This window comes from Apostichopus japonicus, chromosome 19 (genome assembly GCF_037975245.1).
Source record: "Apostichopus japonicus isolate 1M-3 chromosome 19, ASM3797524v1, whole genome shotgun sequence".
NCBI classification, from domain to species: Eukaryota; Metazoa; Echinodermata; class Holothuroidea; order Aspidochirotida; family Stichopodidae; genus Apostichopus; species Apostichopus japonicus.
Window position 1 is genome coordinate 29,408,226 of NC_092579.1, and position 18,598 is coordinate 29,426,823.

At 36.1% G+C, this 18,598-nt stretch overlaps 1 protein-coding gene and 1 long non-coding RNA gene across 4 annotated transcripts in view; one reads left to right on the forward strand and one right to left on the reverse strand.

The window, feature by feature from the left end:
• Positions 1 to 13,680, forward strand: part of LOC139959376 (poly(A)-specific ribonuclease PARN-like) — a 56,049-nt gene extending 42,369 nt beyond the window's left edge. For all 3 annotated transcript variants that reach the window (XM_071956940.1, XM_071956942.1, XM_071956941.1), the window contains one exon: positions 9,238 to 13,680. In XM_071956940.1, coding sequence (XP_071813041.1) covers positions 9,238 to 9,290 — 53 coding nt within the window. In that variant the 3' untranslated portion in view covers positions 9,291 to 13,680. The remainder of the gene's footprint in view (positions 1 to 9,237) is intronic.
• LOC139959382 (uncharacterized) lies at positions 13,406 to 18,538 on the reverse strand. The gene is made up of 2 exons (XR_011790076.1): positions 15,949 to 18,538; positions 13,406 to 15,856 (listed from the first exon to the last, which is right to left on the reverse strand). It is a non-coding gene; the product is annotated as an uncharacterized lncRNA (long non-coding RNA).
• Between the last annotated feature and the right edge of the window lie 60 nt (positions 18,539 to 18,598).

Consider the following 18,598-nt stretch of genomic DNA (forward strand, 5'->3'; position numbering starts at 1 on the left):
GTTATTGGTGTTTCCCTGTGGTCTGGACATCCAACAAACCACAGTATCTACACACTGTGATGATATGGTCATCATGGCAACAAGTTGAAATTATTTTTTTTCTTTGTTTTTTTCTTATTGTTAAACTGACATTCCAGTGGCTGAAATTGATTGCTAAACAAATTGTTTGGAAATTTCTTGAAGTTATTAGGTCAGAACCACACCCTCATACAGTACCATCTTGTCATTTGGTACAAAGACAAAAGTTTCAAAAGTACAGTGATATTTTGTGAAATTTTACATCTGGCAACAGCCGAGCGAATGATCATCCACCATTGCAATTGCGCTGAAATTTAAAAAAAAAATTTTTTATGGGAAATAAATATTGCAGTCATTCAACACAGGAAAACTAATATGATGATGATTGCTTTACAAAAGAGTTGATGAAATTTTATCTACAGAGAACATTGACAGCTATTAATGCAAAGATTCCCCCAAATATTGGGCATAATAGGCTAAATCAAAAAGAAGATAAAAACATATTTTCATTAGTAGTTATAAATAGCGATTTGAAGAATACCAAACCAGATGGCCTCATGGGCCACCTTCTGTGATTTGTTCATTCCTGTATTAAGGGAGGGTTTAGCCAATCAAAACATAGGTTATATTCAGTCCTGTATAAAGGGAGGGTTTAGCCAATCAAAACAAAGGTTACATTTATTCCTGTATTAAATGAGGGTTTAGCCAATGAAAACAAAAGTTACAGTCATTCCTGTATAAATGGAGGGTTTAGCCAATCAAAGGAAAAGTTACAGTCATTCCTGTATGAAGGGAGGGTTTAGCCAATCAAAACAAAGGTTACATTTATTCCTGTATTAAATGAGGGTTTAGCCAATGAAAACAAAAGTTACAGTCATTCCTGTATAAATGGAGGGTGTAGCCAATCAAAGGAAAAGTTACAGTCATTCCTGTATGAAGGGAGGGTTTAGCCAATGAAAACAAAAGTTACATTCATTCCTGTATAAAGGGAGGGTTTAGCCAATGAAAACAAAAGTTACAGTCATTCCTATATAAAGGAGGGTGTAGCCAATCAAAGGAAAAGTTACAGTCATTCCTGTATGAAGGGAGGGTTTAGCCAATGAAAACAAAAGTTACATTTATTCCTGTATTAAATGAGGGTTTAGCCAATGAAAACAAAAGTTACAGTCATTCCTGTATAAGGGAGGGTTTAGCCAATGAAAACAAAAGTTACAGTCATTCCTGTATTAAATGAGGGTTTAGCCAATCAAAACAAAGGTTACATTTATTCCTGTATTAAATGAGGGTTTAGCCAATGAAAACAAAAGTTACAGTCATTCCTGTATAAAGGGAGGGTTTAGCCAATGAAAACAAAAGTTACATTCATTCCTGTATAAAGGGAGGGTTTAGCCAATCAAAACAAAGGTTACATTTATTCCTGTATTAAATGAGGGTTTAGCCAATGAAAACAAAAGTTACAGTCATTCCTGTATGAAGGGAGGGTTTAGCCAATCAAAACAAAAGTTACATTTATTCCTGTATAAAGGGAGGGTTTAGCCAATCAAAGGAAAAGTTACAGTCATTCCTGTATAAAGGGAGGGTTTAGCCAATCAAAACAAAGGTTACATTTATTCCTGTATTAAATGAGGGTTTAGCCAATGAAAACAAAAGTTACAGTCATTCCTGTATTAAGGGAGGGTTTAGCCAATGAAAACAAAAGTTACATTCATTCCTGTATAAAGGGAGGGTTTAGCCAATCAAAACAAAGGTTACATTTATTCCTGTATTAAATGAGGGTTTAGCCAATCAAAACAAAGGTTACATTTATTCCTGTATTAAATGAGGGTTTAGCCAATGAAAACAAAAGTTACAGTCATTCCTGTATTAAGGGAGGGTTTAGCCAATGAAAACAAAAGTTACATTCATTCCTGTATAAAGGGAGGGTTTAGCCAATCAAAACAAAGGTTACATTTATTCCTGTATTAAATGAGGGTTTAGCCAATGAAAACAAAAGTTACAGTCATTCCTGTATGAAGGGAGGGTTTAGCCAATCAAAACAAAAGTTACAGTCATTCCTGTATAAAGGGAGGGTTTAGCCAATCAAAGGAAAAGTTACAGTCATTCCTGTATAAAGGGAGGGTTTAGCCAATCAAAACAAAGGTTACATTTATTCCTGTATTAAATGAGGGTTTAGCCAATGAAAACAAAAGTTACAGTCATTCCTGTATAAATGGAGGGTGTAGCCAATCAAAGGAAAAGTTACAGTCATTCCTGTATGAAGGGAGGGTTTAGCCAATCAAAACAAAAGTTACATTTATTCCTGTATTAAATGAGGGTTTAGCCAATGAAAACAAAAGTTACAGTCATTCCTGTATAAATGGAGGGTGTAGCCAATCAAAGGAAAAGTTACAGTCATTCCTGTATGAAGGGAGGGTTTAGCCAATGAAAACAAAAGTTACATTCATTCCTGTATAAAGGGAGGGTTTAGCCAATCAAAACAAAGGTTACATTTATTCCTGTATTAAATGAGGGTTTAGCCAATGAAAACAAAAGTTACAGTCATTCCTGTATGAAGGGAGGGTTTAGCCAATCAAAACAAAAGTTACAGTCATTCCTGTATAAAGGGAGGGTTTAGCCAATCAAAGGAAAAGTTACAGTCATTCCTGTATAAAGGGAGGGTTTAGCCAATCAAAACAAAGGTTACATTTATTCCTGTATTAAATGAGGGTTTAGCCAATGAAAACAAAAGTTACAGTCATTCCTGTATAAATGGAGGGTGTAGCCAATCAAAGGAAAAGTTACAGTCATTCCTGTATGAAGGGAGGGTTTAGCCAATCAAAACAAAAGTTACATTTATTCCTGTATTAAATGAGGGTTTAGCCAATGAAAACAAAAGTTACAGTCATTCCTGTATAAATGGAGGGTGTAGCCAATCAAAGGAAAAGTTACAGTCATTCCTGTATGAAGGGAGGGTTTAGCCAATCAAAACAAAAGTTACATTTATTCCTGTATGAAGGGAGGGTTTAGCCAATCAAAGGAAAAGTTACAGTCATTCCTGTATTAAGAGAGGGTTTAGCCAATCAAAACAAAAGTTACATTTATTCCTGTATAAAGGGAGGATTTAGCCAATCAAAGGAAAAGTTACAGTCATTCCTGTATGAAGGGAGGGTTTAGCCAATCAAAACAAAAGTTACATTTATTCCTGTATAAAGGGAGGGTTTAGCCAATCAAAGGAAAAGTTACAGTCATTCCTGTATTAAGGGAGAGTTTAGCCAATCAAGACAAACGTTACATTCATTCCTGTATGAAGGGAGGGTTTAGCCAATCAAAAGCAAAAGTTACATTCAATATTTCTGTCTTTATGATAATTGCCGTCATCTCTTTAATTCTTTTGCATCATTTTATATATATATATATCATATATCATATCGGCTGAGCAAAGCCGTGGGTGATCGATCGCCCACTGTTTGCTTGAAACCGCCCCGAGGTCAGAACAATCACAGCCTCCTCCAGTGGGGGGGGCGTCAATTTAAACACCGCCCTTGAGTGAATGTGCATCCCAGCGATAAGAAATCCGTGTGATAATAGATTCGTTAACTGCAACTCTGCTAACATGAGGAAAAAAACCAAACAAATATATCAAGTTTGTAACACTTCAAAGCATGATTTGATCTGCAATCCTGAACATACTGTCTTGCTTGTAGTATTTTTTCGCTTTGAAGGATTTGAGCAGAAAAGACAAGGCCGTCAGTGTGTTACTTTGTGTTAAATTGTAATCAACAGTGTGTTGTATTGTGAGTTGGGATACATGGTAGAAGTTGTTTGCCTGTGAAGAAGTAGTCGACTGTGTTTAATAATACCGTAATAGGCTAGTTAGCAACGATGTATGATAAAAGTTTTTGTTCTGTTAATCAACTCCAGGCCTGTAATCTACTAGTTTTTGGTTTGAAAATGGTCTCATCCAGAACTTTGCACAGTTTTGTTTGCTGCAGCAAAGATTTGGTTAAGATAAAAAAATATTTTGTGCAAAGTTCTGAAATGATAACAGTTATTTAATTAAAGCAACGTCTTCGCTTTTGATCTGTAAATTTTCCAAATGTGGGAAACATTATACAAATAAGATTGCAGTTTTTGAGTCTGTAAGGCACCCATGATATAGACTTTTTCACCAAATTAATATTAATGATTTTGGGAGTGATAAAACTAAATTTGATAGGATCCTTAACATTTCACAGCCTAAAGACTTTTTGATATTAAAAACATTCACATATGTGAAAGATCAGTTGGGAATTTTTTTTTTAACATACTTAACTTTTGCTTTTATTATTTGAGATAAAACTTGAGTCGTTCTACCGAATAACCATTCATTCTGATTGGATTTGATTATCAAATGTCCTCGACAATTTGATCATAATAGCTCAAAAAGGCCTTTCTCGAAAGTGCTTCTCCGAATGCGTTACATTAAGATATCCGTCAATAACTATTGATCTGCGTCCCATGAAATAAAGCAAAGAGCCGCAGATGAAACCTACTTTGCGTAAATTTAACAAAAGTGGAATTTCCCCGCTGTGCAATACTCATTGCTACGTATATATTTGTTCAATTCAGAACTGTTTGGTTATAGCATTGTACTTGTGTAACATGTGATTACCTCTACTGTAGGTGTGGGGAAAGTTGCAACGGTTTCTTTCTTACAGGAAATCCTGCTTTTTTAATATAAAATCAGAACTTTTCTTCAACTCCAAATGGCCCTGTTCCAAGACTGGTGTCTCAACCCATTGTAAACTTTTCGTCAAGTGTATAATCTGAGGAATTGAGGTTAAACATTCAGTCTTTTGTGTTGTGGTCAGAAATGAATTTGATCAACAGACGATATATTTCTGAAATTTCTAGGTCAAGAGGAGTACGCAGGGTTATATCGGGGTTAGGGTTACGTCTCTAACTAAAGTCACTGCATATTCATAATCCATAACCATGTTCCAACAGACTCATTCCCTGGGACTGCATGCAACATGTTTGAGTGATACTTCCCCCACAAAAACATCATCCATTTTATTTCATAGCTCGTTGATGGAAGTCTATTATGGACAAGTTAAAAACAAGAAAATTTGCTTTGAAATTTTGAAATTATCCATTTTGAAATTATGGACGAGTTGAAAACAAGAAAATTTGCTTTGAAATTCATAAAATATGACAGTATTTTAGTGACCAGTTGGGTGGTGAGTTGATGTGCACAGCCTAGCTCAGTGTACATTGCACATTGGGAATAGACTTCCCCCAATTGATATGACATGTGACTTTAAGTAAGTATTATTATTGTATTCTAATGTAAATTTACCACACGGTAGGCAGTGCCTGTTCTGTCATTAACATAACTAGCCTAGTCATGATCCTTGCTAATTAACATCAGTTTTTTTCTTCAGTGAGTCCATGTTACCCTGTAAAGGTCAAAGGTTTGACAGTCAGTGAACTGCTTCTACGCTCACCTTGTCACCCTAAAATATTATAGGAGACATCTGATGTTTCAACCATCTGTTCATCTCATAATTTATGAAATAAAACATTATGACATTGCTAGCCCTTTCTTTTTTCTTACCCTTTTTACCTAAGAATGTTAAACATAAATTTTTGAGAAGCTGTTTATTGCTACCCGAGTGTTCCATAAAGATTTCGAAACGTTTATTAAACCATATCGAAATGATATTCAAATAATTCCATTTTGTCATCATCATCTCCATTCCAATCTGTAAAACACACCCTAGGAAGTATACGGTGAAGTCCCTGATTGATTTTATTGTCAAAGCGGTGAAGCCCCCTGATCAATTTTGTCGTCAGGCCGACGCCCTTCATCCAGGGCTGACTCACTTCTAACGTCCATTTTCAGTTTCGCCCTGTTTGTAATCACTTGCTTCTAAGGAATGAAGTTGATATTATTATCACTGTAGAATATCCATTATGTTATATTGTGTCATATTATAGTGCGTGTGTGTGTGTTTTGTAGGGATGTGTGACAGCACAACGAGAAACATAGATGTGTGTGAAATTCCATCCAGTTATTTAAAAAAGAGTGAAATGTATATTTCTTTACCATTCAAGGATTAAATGCCAAATATGAAACTTTTGAAATATGATTTAATGTATATTCCAATGGAATGGCCATTGGATGCAGTGTATGTTTCATATTTCAATTCAAAACAGTGCTTTTCCCTTTGTAGTAATAGGTACTGATCTAAGGAGCTGGCAAAAATTAGAACTGCTGAGAAAAAATGTGATAGATTAAGAAATAGCCACCAACAGGGTATAGCTCAGTAAAGTAAAGGCTTGTAATAAAGTAGAAATAGCCACCAACAGGCTGGATACCTCAGTTAGGTATGGGCTTGTGATAAATAAAAAACAGCCACCAACAGGCTGGATACCTCAGTAAGGTGGGGGCTTGTAGTAAATTATAAATAGCCACTAACAGGCTGGATAGCTCAGTAAGATATGGGCTTTTGATAAATAAACACCAGCCACCAACAGGCTGGATATTCAAGTAAGGTAGGGGCTTGTAATAAATTAAAAACAACCACCAACAGGCTGGAGACCTCAGTAAGGTAGGGGCTTGTAATAAATTAAAAACAGCCACCAACAGGCTGGATACCTCAGTAAGGTAGGGGCTTGTAATGAATTAAAAATAGCCATCAACAGGCTTGATACCTCAGTAAGGTAATGGCTTGTGATAAATTCAAACAGACACCAACCGGCTAGATAGCTCAGTAAAGTAGTGGCGTGAGATAAATTAAAAATAGCCACCAACAGGCTGAATAGCTCAGTAAGGTAGGGCTTGTATAAAAATAGCCACTGACTAAGGGCTGGATAGCTCAGTAAGGTAGGGGCGTGAGATAAATTAAAAATAGCCACCAACAGGCTGAATAGCTCAGTAAGGTAGGGCTTGTATAAAAATAGCCACTGACTAAGGGCTGAATAGCTCAGTAAGGTAGGGCTTGTATAAAAATAGCCACTGACTACAGGCTGGATACCTCAGTAAGGTAGGGGCTTGTAATAAATTAAAAACAGCCACCAACAGGCTGGATACCTCAGTAAGGTAGGGGCTTGTAATGAATTAAAAATAGCCACCAACAGGCTTGATACCTCAGTAAGGTAATGGCTTGTGATAAATTCAAACAGCCACCAACAGGCTGGATAGCTCAGTAAAGTAGTGGCGTGTGATAAATTAAAAATAGCCACCAACAGGCTGAATAGCTCAGTAAAGGTAGGGCTTGTATAAATATAGCCACTGACTAAGGGCTGGATAGCTCAGTAAGGTATTGGCTTGTAAACCTTACAGTAGTTCCTATGCAAGTCCAAAATGTGCTCACTCATTTTTAGTTTAATTATAAAAATCAAAGAAACAAATGTACACCCCAAACAAAAAACAAAAATAGGGAAGTTTAACTTTGCCTAAAACAAGCAAAATCCATTTTCAAAGTATTAAGGTTGTCAATATTATTTAGATTTAGAAAATACCAACCTAATGGAAAGTGATGAAAATTAATGAAAATTGTTGGATCATTTTTGTCTAGCCTTTATCCATCATTTGACATAATTTTTTAATTTTAATTTTCTGTCCATTTGTCTGAGCTGCAGACTACTACAAGATGCTTCACGATTTAAACAGCTGTTTGTTTTTTGATCACTACACTTGATGATAACTATAATGGCACCCTGAATAGATATTTCTACCAAATAGATGTTAATGCCGAGAGAAAGAAACAAATTTGATTCCATCCTCAACATGACATATCCCAGACACTTTTTCACCGGACACTAATAAGGAATCAAATGTAAGAAACAAATTTTCAAATTTCCAAATAATTCCACTTTCAATTTTCTGTTTTATTTGAAATGAAACTTAACAGTTGGTCAAGCCAAGTGACCTTTCATTGGTTTGGGATTTTAGTATCAAAATATCCTCAAACAGTTGATTATTAAAAGTCAATTCAATAAATCTTTCTAAACATAATTCAGGCGTGTTCCTCCAAACGATGTCCATCCGTGTGCAGACCTTTGCGGCTTTTCTTTTGTACATTGAAGGGACGCGAAAGTGTTCCGAGTCTGCGACAGTTTAACGGACTCGGAATTTCCCTGCTTTGCGGTGCAATACTCAAATGAGCATATGTTCAATTCTGAAATAGTCTAATGACTCAAATAATTTGAATACTTTTCTAAATAACATATAATTAAAATTGGAAAATTTTCAAAGAAGATTGGGCTTTTCCTACATGATTTATAAAAAGAAAACAAACTTACTGATCAAAGTAGATCAATGCAAAAAACACAAAAAAAGCAATGCTTTTATGCTTGTGTTAGAGACAGTATGAAGAATAACAGCTTTAATACAAAGGAAAGAAAGAGAAAAAAAAATTGTCCAAAAATGGGCACACAAAAAAAAAAAAAAAAAAAAAAAAAAAAAATATATATATATATATATATATATATCTATACATATATACATATATATATATATATATATATATATATATATATATACATATAGATATATATATTTATATATGTATATATATATATGTATATATATATATTTATATATATATATATATATATATGGGGGGGGTTGACCATTCTATCACTTCTTTCCATGCGTTCCATAACAGCGGGTTGTATGTGAATGTGCAATTTCACCATGTTGTTGAGATCCATAAAGCACACACAGCTTGTACAAAAGTAACCTATGCAAGAAAGAGGAAGGGGGAAATGATCGATTCCTGATCAGTTTCGGTTCCCTTGGATCATGGATCATGAGAGATTTTCCAGATTCTATTTATATCTGATATTTAAAGAAAAAAAACATTTTGGGAGAAATTTGTATTTCTATTTTCCTTGAACTCATTGTGATGAACTTATAGTTTTAATGATCTTTACGTAGTAAGACTTAACTAGTTTTGTTTCATAAGTAAAAGGCAAGGCCACTGTGAAGAATATTACACGGTGTTTAAAACTGCGCTCTCTTAGAAAAGAATAGTTTTGTGAAATGTGAGTGTACCAGAAAAGGGCATTGATTTTCCCAGACCTGAAAACAGGATGTGGTTAGAACATTTAATACAGCAGCCACCAAGTAGCATTATCCGTGGCTTTTCAAGATGATGAATTTATGACATTATCGAAAATTACATTTTCTTGACCTTGTAACAATGTATACTAAAGATAACTTTTCTCTTTTCTCTCCTTTCACCATCCCAGATGCTGCAAGACAAAATCCAGAAAAGCTCTTTGACGAACCAGCAGAGTGGTAGACTAAATCAGACCAAAAAAGAGAAACAGGATGAAATTTGTCTTTTGAAGAAAAGCTCTCACAGGGTACATGGAAGACTTTTATGTTCAGAAATGTTTCTTGTTTGTCGAGAACAGCCACTGAGTGTCCAAGCCACGGATGTTAGGTCCAGTATAATTCAAATCATATTGCAGCAATATTTACAGAGACCAAGGTACGGAAGATAGGAATTTGTTCTCTGTTTGTTCGTTTGTTCTCATTGTTACAGGAAGGGTAAAACACTTTCCTGCTTCTGAACTTAATATAATTTGTGATCATCTAATGGCCATTGTGAATAGTTAAGCCAGTAGAGAAGGTCTTTATTTTTTGTGCCATGACCTCTTTCTCCATCGGCAATGAATAATTGTGGTCAGTTTGAAGGGATTGGCGATGAAGATATGCATAATCAGTACATGACATCAAAGTCCAAACAATGAATATGCATAGTTACTGCTTGACATCAGAGTCAATGGAATGGATATAACAATGTACAATAGCTGCTGGACATTGAATATGTATAACTTCTGCTGGACATTAGAGTCAATGCAATGAAAGTCATTTATAATAACTGCTAGAAAGTAACAACCGAATGGGACCATTTTCTAATTCTAATACCACTCTATACTGTCCTCTCATATCATGCTTCAAAGCACTCGTACTGACAGTATGAACAGTTCCTAACCTTTACATGATAGAAAATAGTACAGTATAGCCAAAATACAAATTGTCCTCAACTTGGTGAATCTAAAAATCAACCATGAATATTCATGATCAAAAGAAGTTGTTGCCGCATGTTTTTTTTTTATATCCATCAGTTTAACCCCCAAGCCCTTTCCCAGTGGAAAGTGGACAAATTACGTATAAATAACCAAAAGTGGGATGCATAATTAGGTGGTGTTGTGTGAATCTTTGAGAAAGTTGAAAGCGCTCATAACCTATTTATTAATATGCTCCATACACTAGACTGTCTTTGCTTCTTTGTTCAGAATTATGAAATCAGATCTCTAAACTTGTTGTAACTATTTCCTTGAACCCACTTAGAAAGACGATATACCTCCCAAATTGAAAATGGCTAATTAAGAAGTACACTCATTACTGTTCACGGTTTGTTTTAATTGGCAAGTCACAAAGAGAGAGCTTGAAAGTGTCCATTGACTTTGATGTATGAAATGTACACGGCAATAACGTCGTACTCGGCTATAAACCCAAATACACAATAGACGACGAAGGGTCTGTTTGAGAACGACGAAAAACGTAATAATCTCATTGTACAACATACGCATGTTGTCTGTATTGCTACATGGGTTTTACTGTACACAGATAGTCATTCAAATTAAAAACATATACTGGTGGTATAAAGAGTTAAAAAATCAAAAGGGGGGAAACCCCAAAAAATCATCTCTCATTATTAATCCAAAATCAGAACATGTCAACATCGCCAAAAGCTCTTTCGTCGACATAAGGGTTCAATTCAAAGGTGATATACTGTCATGTCATTGGACGTTGGACTACCCAGAAATAGGTTTTGCTGTAATTAATACTGCAATCCATCTTATATAGCTACAGTACAAGGCTGAATTAGAATTTATGATTGGAGAAACCTTTCCAGTAGACCTTTCCAGTAGATATCAAGTTTTCATTTTACACTTAAAAAGCTTATTTTTACCAAGGCACAACCGACTTTCTTGTTTGGATATCCTTAAAGAAACTCTGGTATGTCCAAGGTTCACTGAGCTAACTTTCTTACTGTAATATACCAGCATTGTATTGTGTTGTGCAAACCCTATTTCATATGTTGAACTGGAAAGGCAGTTATGTTAATACCACCTTGAGCAGACACATGCGCATGTGATGTAGGATTTATGTCCCATCAGGAAGACCATTTCAAATAGGAAAAAAATTGTTTTTTACCTTGGAAAACTTTTACCCGCCAGGGTTCAGACCCAGGATGCTGTTTCATTGTTTCTAAAGCCACAGCTGTAATCCACTGGAACATAGATGCTATGTTTCATTACTTCCAATGCCACAGCTGTAATCCACTGGAACATAGATGCTATGTTTCATTGCTTCCAATGCCACAGCTGTTATCCACTGGAACAAAGATGCTGTTTCATTGCTTCCATTGCCAAAACTGTAATCCACTGGAACATAGATGCTATGTTTCATTACTTCCAATGCCACAGCTGTAAGCCACTGGAACAAAGATGCTATGTTTCATTGCTTCTAAAGCCACAGCTGTAATCCACTGGAACATAGATGCTATGTTTCATTGCTTCCAATGCCACAGCTGTAATCCACTGGAACATAGATGCTAGGTTTCATTACTTTCAATGCCACAGCTGTTATCCACTTTAACATTCTATTTCTAATAACACATAGTACTTTACATAAATGCTAAAGCAATGCATACTAAAACATTTTATTTCATCAAAATATGACAACCAATCTCTGAAACCTCTCGTTCCTGAGTATCTGGACAAGAAGGTAAAAAAATCATCATCCCTATTAACTCTGGTGAGATAGTTTCATGTGTTTGTGAAGTATTTGTGATATTAATTGTGAGAGTAGCTTACCTGCTGATGCAATGCTATTGGAAAATTGGTAGTAAAAAAGCATGCAAGAGTTTAAAAGCACAGCATGGTTGTCTAGAGAATCTTTGTAACTTCAGTACACAACAACATACATAAACGTGCCCAAACTGTTACACGTAATGGTGAACACTAAATCATGCGCTAATGTGGCGGTTTCTTTAGTTAGAATATTATTGTTTTAGCTTGTAATAAATTACCAGGTAATCCCCTCGACAGTTTTCCCCCCTTTTTATAAAAAATTTCCCTTCTTTCCCCCCTCGTTTTTGTTAAGTGTAGCGTAAATTATAATCCATTGTGAAAAATGTAGCACGTCAGCATGTATGAAATCCAGGGTACTATTTGCATTGGATTGGCAGCTTGGGTTTTACCTGTGTAGTCTGTTTCAGGATTCATTACATATTTATCATTATCATTACAGTTAAACATTAAGATAGATGATATACAGTTCTAGCTACAACATACAAACATTCATACATAGTTCTACATATATATGTGCAAGCAATGTATTTTGTATAGCATCTTTGGCTATGTTGTACTTTACACAGTAAATGTCTGACAGCATATGCACACTAATTACTGGTTTGTCTTAAATGGTTGTGATGAGATTGGAAAGAAAGGAAGTTTGAGGTTGCAAGAGGGGTAACATGGGGAAGGGGGGAGGAGGAAGGAGGGTGTGAAGGATGAAAGAGAGGTAGCAAGAATATTAGATGAGGTGGCTAGACTTATCTGAGAGACAGTTTGGTGAGGGACAACAGGGAAAGTGAAAGAAGGTGGAGATAAATTTGAAAGAGGAAGCAGGCCAAAAGAAGATGAAGGATATGAAACACAAATGTAGTATGGATGTAGTATGGATGTAGTATGGGTGTAGTATGGGTGTAGCATGGATGTAGCATGGATGTAGCATGGATGTACTATGGGTGTAGCATGGGTGTATCATGGATGAAGCATGGATGTAGCATGGGATGTTATGTGATAAGGCTTTAAGCTAGGGTATCGCAGAAGGCGAGGGAAGGGTAAAAGTGGTGAATGGGGGAAAATGTTGGGTAGAAAGATGTAGCTGCATCAAGTTACAGTATGTGAAAGGTTAAAGAAGGAAAGTGTTGTCTATTAAAGAGAAAAAATGTTGAAATCAATTGGTAGAAGTTAGGAATGAAGATATGCAGATGAGAAAGATACTTTTGAAAGTAGACAACCAATGGTCATACTCTTCTCTGTGACAGCTCTAGGTGTGTCTAAGGACAGATGAAGTTATCTTATGCCTAGTAAGAACTTTCATTCACTTCAAGCTTAGCATTCCATATAAGGTAAACCATCCTTAGAACCCTTTTTTTTTTTTGGCTATCGCTTTATATACAGAGACATCCTTTGTGGTTTTTAATCTAAACATGATATAAAAAATTAGCTATAGAAAGCTAATGTTTCATACACAAGATATGACTATTGCCTTTCCTGAAAATTATTATAAAGTTGTACCAGGAAGTAAAAATCATATCATTCTTATATGTCATTTTCATTTTTTGTGTGTGTGTGTGTGCGGATGAAAAATCTTGGTTTTTTGAAATTCATACATTTCTCAGTCAATCTCAATGCGTAGTGTAAATAGATTAATTAATGATAACGATGGTGGCACTCTAAAATAAAAACAATATATATGTATATAAAAACCAGAAGAAGGTATGAAAAGAACTTCTGTACCATTGTCTTGTAAGAAAACAATTCTTTTGAATGTTGACGTGTTTCTATGGACTAAATAAAACTTGTGTTGTTTTCTTTGCAATGAGATACGATTTCTTTCGTTTTGAGTTCGCTTGTTCATGGTTAATTGATCTCAGCAGTACAGTGTATTGTTAATTGATTGTAAACTATCACTAAAATATGTGTATGTTGATAAGTGAAGGGATACTATAGTCCCAGCAGCTGGGGCGTTAATAATTGGGTTTTGGGAGGGGGGGACACAACAACATCAAATACCCCCCACAGTTTAGTGACTGACCCTTGTAGGCGCTTGGCCTATCAGGCTCATAATGACTTGTATATCTCATGACGGGAGCTCAAACATTGTGCTATGAGATTTAGTAGTTATTAATGTTTGATTCTCATCTGCTCAACCCCCCCCCCCCGCCCCCGATGAAAAATAAAACTTTTCAACTGGGTTGAAATAAAAAATTTGGATTTCATACATGACTGCGCTGAGGCTTTCTGGTAAGCCATCAGATAATGAAAACCCAAGCATTGGCTAATCTCATTTCCAGACCTCGAGTGACATCTTGCAAGCAAGTTGACCTGACTTTGGGAATTGTAAATGGTAACATTGCGATGATTATGGGTACAACAAGCTCGCTGTCTGTATAGGTTAAACTGCGAAATGTTTAACGTCCAGGGATGTCTCTTTGGCTTCGCGATCGGTGTCGTGAGTGAGCAGGTAAGGTTTCGGTATCAAGTGCAAAGATGGTAAATTAACGTTGCTAGTAATTATCAGATGCAATGCCATTGGCCCAGGGTTGGTCAATTTAAGGATAATATTAGACTAGCAATATGGAAAATAGCCCAGATGAAATATTGTGTATTGCTGGTTTACAACAGGACCGGGTTAAGATAAAGGGGGTAAATCAAAAAGCAGCCAATGCAAAGAGGTTTCATGACTTTGTCAAAAACCCGACTTCAAAATACGTCAAAGACTTTTAAGTCCATCTGATTTCTACCGAGGATATTTTGAGAAATTTGAACATTAAATAATAGTTATATAGCCATTCTTGAGTTACGATTCAAAACACTGATATGTTGACAATATATTGTGGTCTACTTCAGACATAGATACAAGCTGTAAAACTCTTGGCAAGATATTATTTAAGTACCTGCATTTTTCATCTGTAAATCTATAGTAAAGCTTCAATCTTTATAAGATGGCGGTCATGATACATCAAGTTCCAAACACTAATATAGTATGTTGTATTTCACGTACAAAGCAATATAACAATCTATGTCAATTATGTTGTGCATTCAGTTTGGTTAGCAATGCCACTCATGATAGTTTTTAAGTGGTTTTTTTTTTGGTTTTTGAGATGATTATATATTTCATAAAGAGTTTTGAGACAGATACATATATAGTGCTAAGCTGCATGCTAGTCATGTTGTTATAACCATGTTACTCGTTATACCGCTAGTACTAGTTTAGTAGTTATGTGCAAATGTTCACATAATATTTCATTTGTGATTAAGTTACCTGATGCCATGTTATTTATATAGGTCTCAATGTTTCCGGTAAAGTGAATGTGCTCTGATACATAGCAGTGCTTTATTAATGTGCTTATAATGATACCATATATGTGTGTGCATGTTGTAGACATCAATATAACAAGATGATGTTATACTTGTGTGCACAGTTTAGGAATACTTTAGTTTTTGGGGTTTAAGTTTCAATTTAATTAAGTCATGACAAAAGGCCTAAGTTACACCTGGATGTTAGATAAATAAGTCTTTCTTAATTTAAGTCTAATCACTCGTCACATGTGACTCTTGTTAAAATATATTTATGACAGACATACTTGGAGATTTCTGGATGTCAGTCCGCCCCCTGGACTACACCTGGGCTTCTCTCCTGACCCCCACCAGGGGCCCTTAGGTGGGACCCTGGACCCCACCTGATAAAGGCTTTGTACACAGTCATCTATGTCCCCTTCCACAAGTACTTGCAACAGGGTTTAGGTCATATGTGGGAGGGGGGGTGGGGGGAGGTTAGGCAAGGATTATACCGAAACATTGACAGTTATCTGTCCAACATTCTCAAATAAAAGGAGGGGAGGGAGGTAGGGGTCATCCATTTAGAAATACAACCAAAAATGCATCTTTTTCTTTGCTTTTACAATAATTGCAATCAAACCACTGGATTGACCCAACCCTCTACAGCCAGGAGAATCAAACCCAACGATCTTCCTTAGTATATATGTGATACAGATACCTGTAATGAACTACCCCTCCCCCTCACCAACCCTCTACAGCCAGGAGAATCAAACCCAACGATCTTCCTTAGTATATATGTGATACAGATACCTGTAATGAACTACCCCTTCCCCTCCCCCTCACCAACCCTCTACAGCCAGGAGAATCAAACCCAATGATCTTCCTTAGTATATATGTGATACAGATACCTGTAATGAACTACCCCTTCCCCTCCCCCTCACCAACCCTCTACAGCCAGGAGGAATAAAACCCAATGATCTTCCTTAGTATATATGTGATACAGATACCTGTAATGAACTACTCCTTCCCCTCCCCCTCACCAACCCTCTACAGCCAGGAGGAATAAAACCCAATGATCTTCCTTAGTATATATGTGATACAGATACCTGTAACGAACTACCTCCCCCTCACCAACCCTCTACAGCCAGGAGGAATAAAACCCAATGATCTTCCTTAGTATATATGTGATACAGATACCTGTAACGAACTACCTCCACCCCCCCCCCTTCCCCTCCCCCTCACCAACCCTCTACAGCCAGGAGAATCAAACCCAACCATTTTCCTTAGTATATGTGATACAGATACCTGTTACAAACAACTTCCCCAGGCAGCTAGGAAATATCTTATTCCATACGGGAGATGTGAAACAAACAATTTAATTCCTTTCAAGCACAGGCCAAAGAAGTGAACAATTGTAAATATGACAACAATTCCTATATGCTTTCACCTATTTACAATATTGGTGTTGTTTTTTTCTCTCATAGAAATGTTTGAAGCTCTTAAAATTGCCTAAAGTTAACACTGGCTGCATGATCAGTAATGTTTACTTTCACACAGAAAATTTGAACCACCCCCCTAAAAAAAAGAATTTCAAAGAGACGTATGACGTCACAAATTGACGTTTTTGCAGCCCACTCACTAACATGACTTTTGACCCCAAACACCTGCAAAACATTTTAAACATTTTCGTGAACAGTTGGTCCTTACAAAGACATAAATATGTTTGGGTTTACTTCTACTTTAAGGAGGAGAATTAGAACTTAAATGTTATAACCATTTTACAAGCTTGATCTAGTTGTTAATATTGATTACAACAGCCATTGTACTATCCCCCTCCAGCCTTTTTATCCTCAATGTTAATTGCATTTTGTCTAATATCTAATATTTAAAAAAAATTAATATAAGTTTTATACATGTCCTGTTTCCTTATCATTCAAAAGCCACCGGTTTTTTAACTTCTTCTCGTGGTATAGTACCGCAATAACTATAATATACCATCATACTAGTTTTATATTACCACACGCTAATATAGAACCAGGTTGAAGGTATATTAATGCAATCATTTAGTGGTAATTTTAAACTGTCCTTGAAGATACACAGTTTTATATTATGCGGTTAAAGAGGGAATGGTCCGTATAACATACAAGAGATCCTGAATATGTATCAGAATTGAGGTTATGCTTTCTACATGATTAAACCTCATTAGTTTCATTGTATCACTATAGGCCTAGACGAAATGAGTACTTAAAACAATTGAGGCCTGTAGGAATATACGTTTGACAAACAGTTTATTTCCTCAAAGTCACTGAGCTGGTTGCCCCAGCACTATAAATATATTACATATCTCATACCATCGTTCACCCCCCCCCCCCTCCCCCACCCAACTTGGCTTTCTCAAGTAAATAATATGTTTTCAATCATAAGAACATGAGTCAATTCGTTTCCTCTTCTCCCACAAAGTACTGGTCTCGTAAACAGTGGTGTCAGTCCAGGTAGGCAGAAAGGTCAATCCCCCCACCTTCTCCCCACCAATGGTTCAACCCCTACGGCGGGGGAGGTCGTAGAAGAAGGAGATATCTAAAAAACAATCTAGATATGCTTCTGATCAAGTGCATTTCAACTCACGGAGGGACCACACCCATCCCCTCCCACTCCCATCCTGGAAACAGATCAACGCCCCTGTTGTTTGTCCAACTTAAATGGCATTAAGAACTCCACTTTGGTTCGTTATGTGCAAATTGTACGGTACGCTATACAGTCCATATATACTTAGGCCTATATATGCCGTCAGGATAAATGGATACAGGGTTGCTTTTAAAGACGGGCTTTCATGAGGATATGTTAATATTTGTTGTGATATTAAATTATAAATCAATGGACATTGTTTGTGTTCAGGAATATTTCTATAATGTTTTTCATGCACCATCATTAATATTGTATTCTTGCAAATATTTACAATATTAGTAACTGGTTGCATTTCATGACTTAAAGTACACACCATAGGCTATATAATGTTTTGTTTCATTTTAACAACCGATTTGTTTATTCAGTCGTATTGTGATGGTCTAAGCTACTATTTTGATTTACTTATTTTGTTTTGCTTGGTTTCCTTTGTTTTATCCTAAAAGCAAAGTGTCATGATGTGGTTATTAATAGCAACACGATCAACTGTTGTATACAAAACTGATACATGCATGGTGGCTACGATAGCCTATTAGTTATATGCTATGTATAATGGTTGACATGGTTGACAAAAACAATTTAGATGGGGAAAACCTTGCGTAACTTTGCTAATACCGGAAGAAAAACTGATTAACCATCTCAGGTTGAATTGAGCATTTTGCTTGCCATATTTGTATATTGTTACGTAGGCTATAGAAAAAGATATGATTTGATTAGTAAAGAACCAAGAGATGGTGATATTTGTAACCACAGAGGGTAGGTTTTAGGTTCTTTCTTA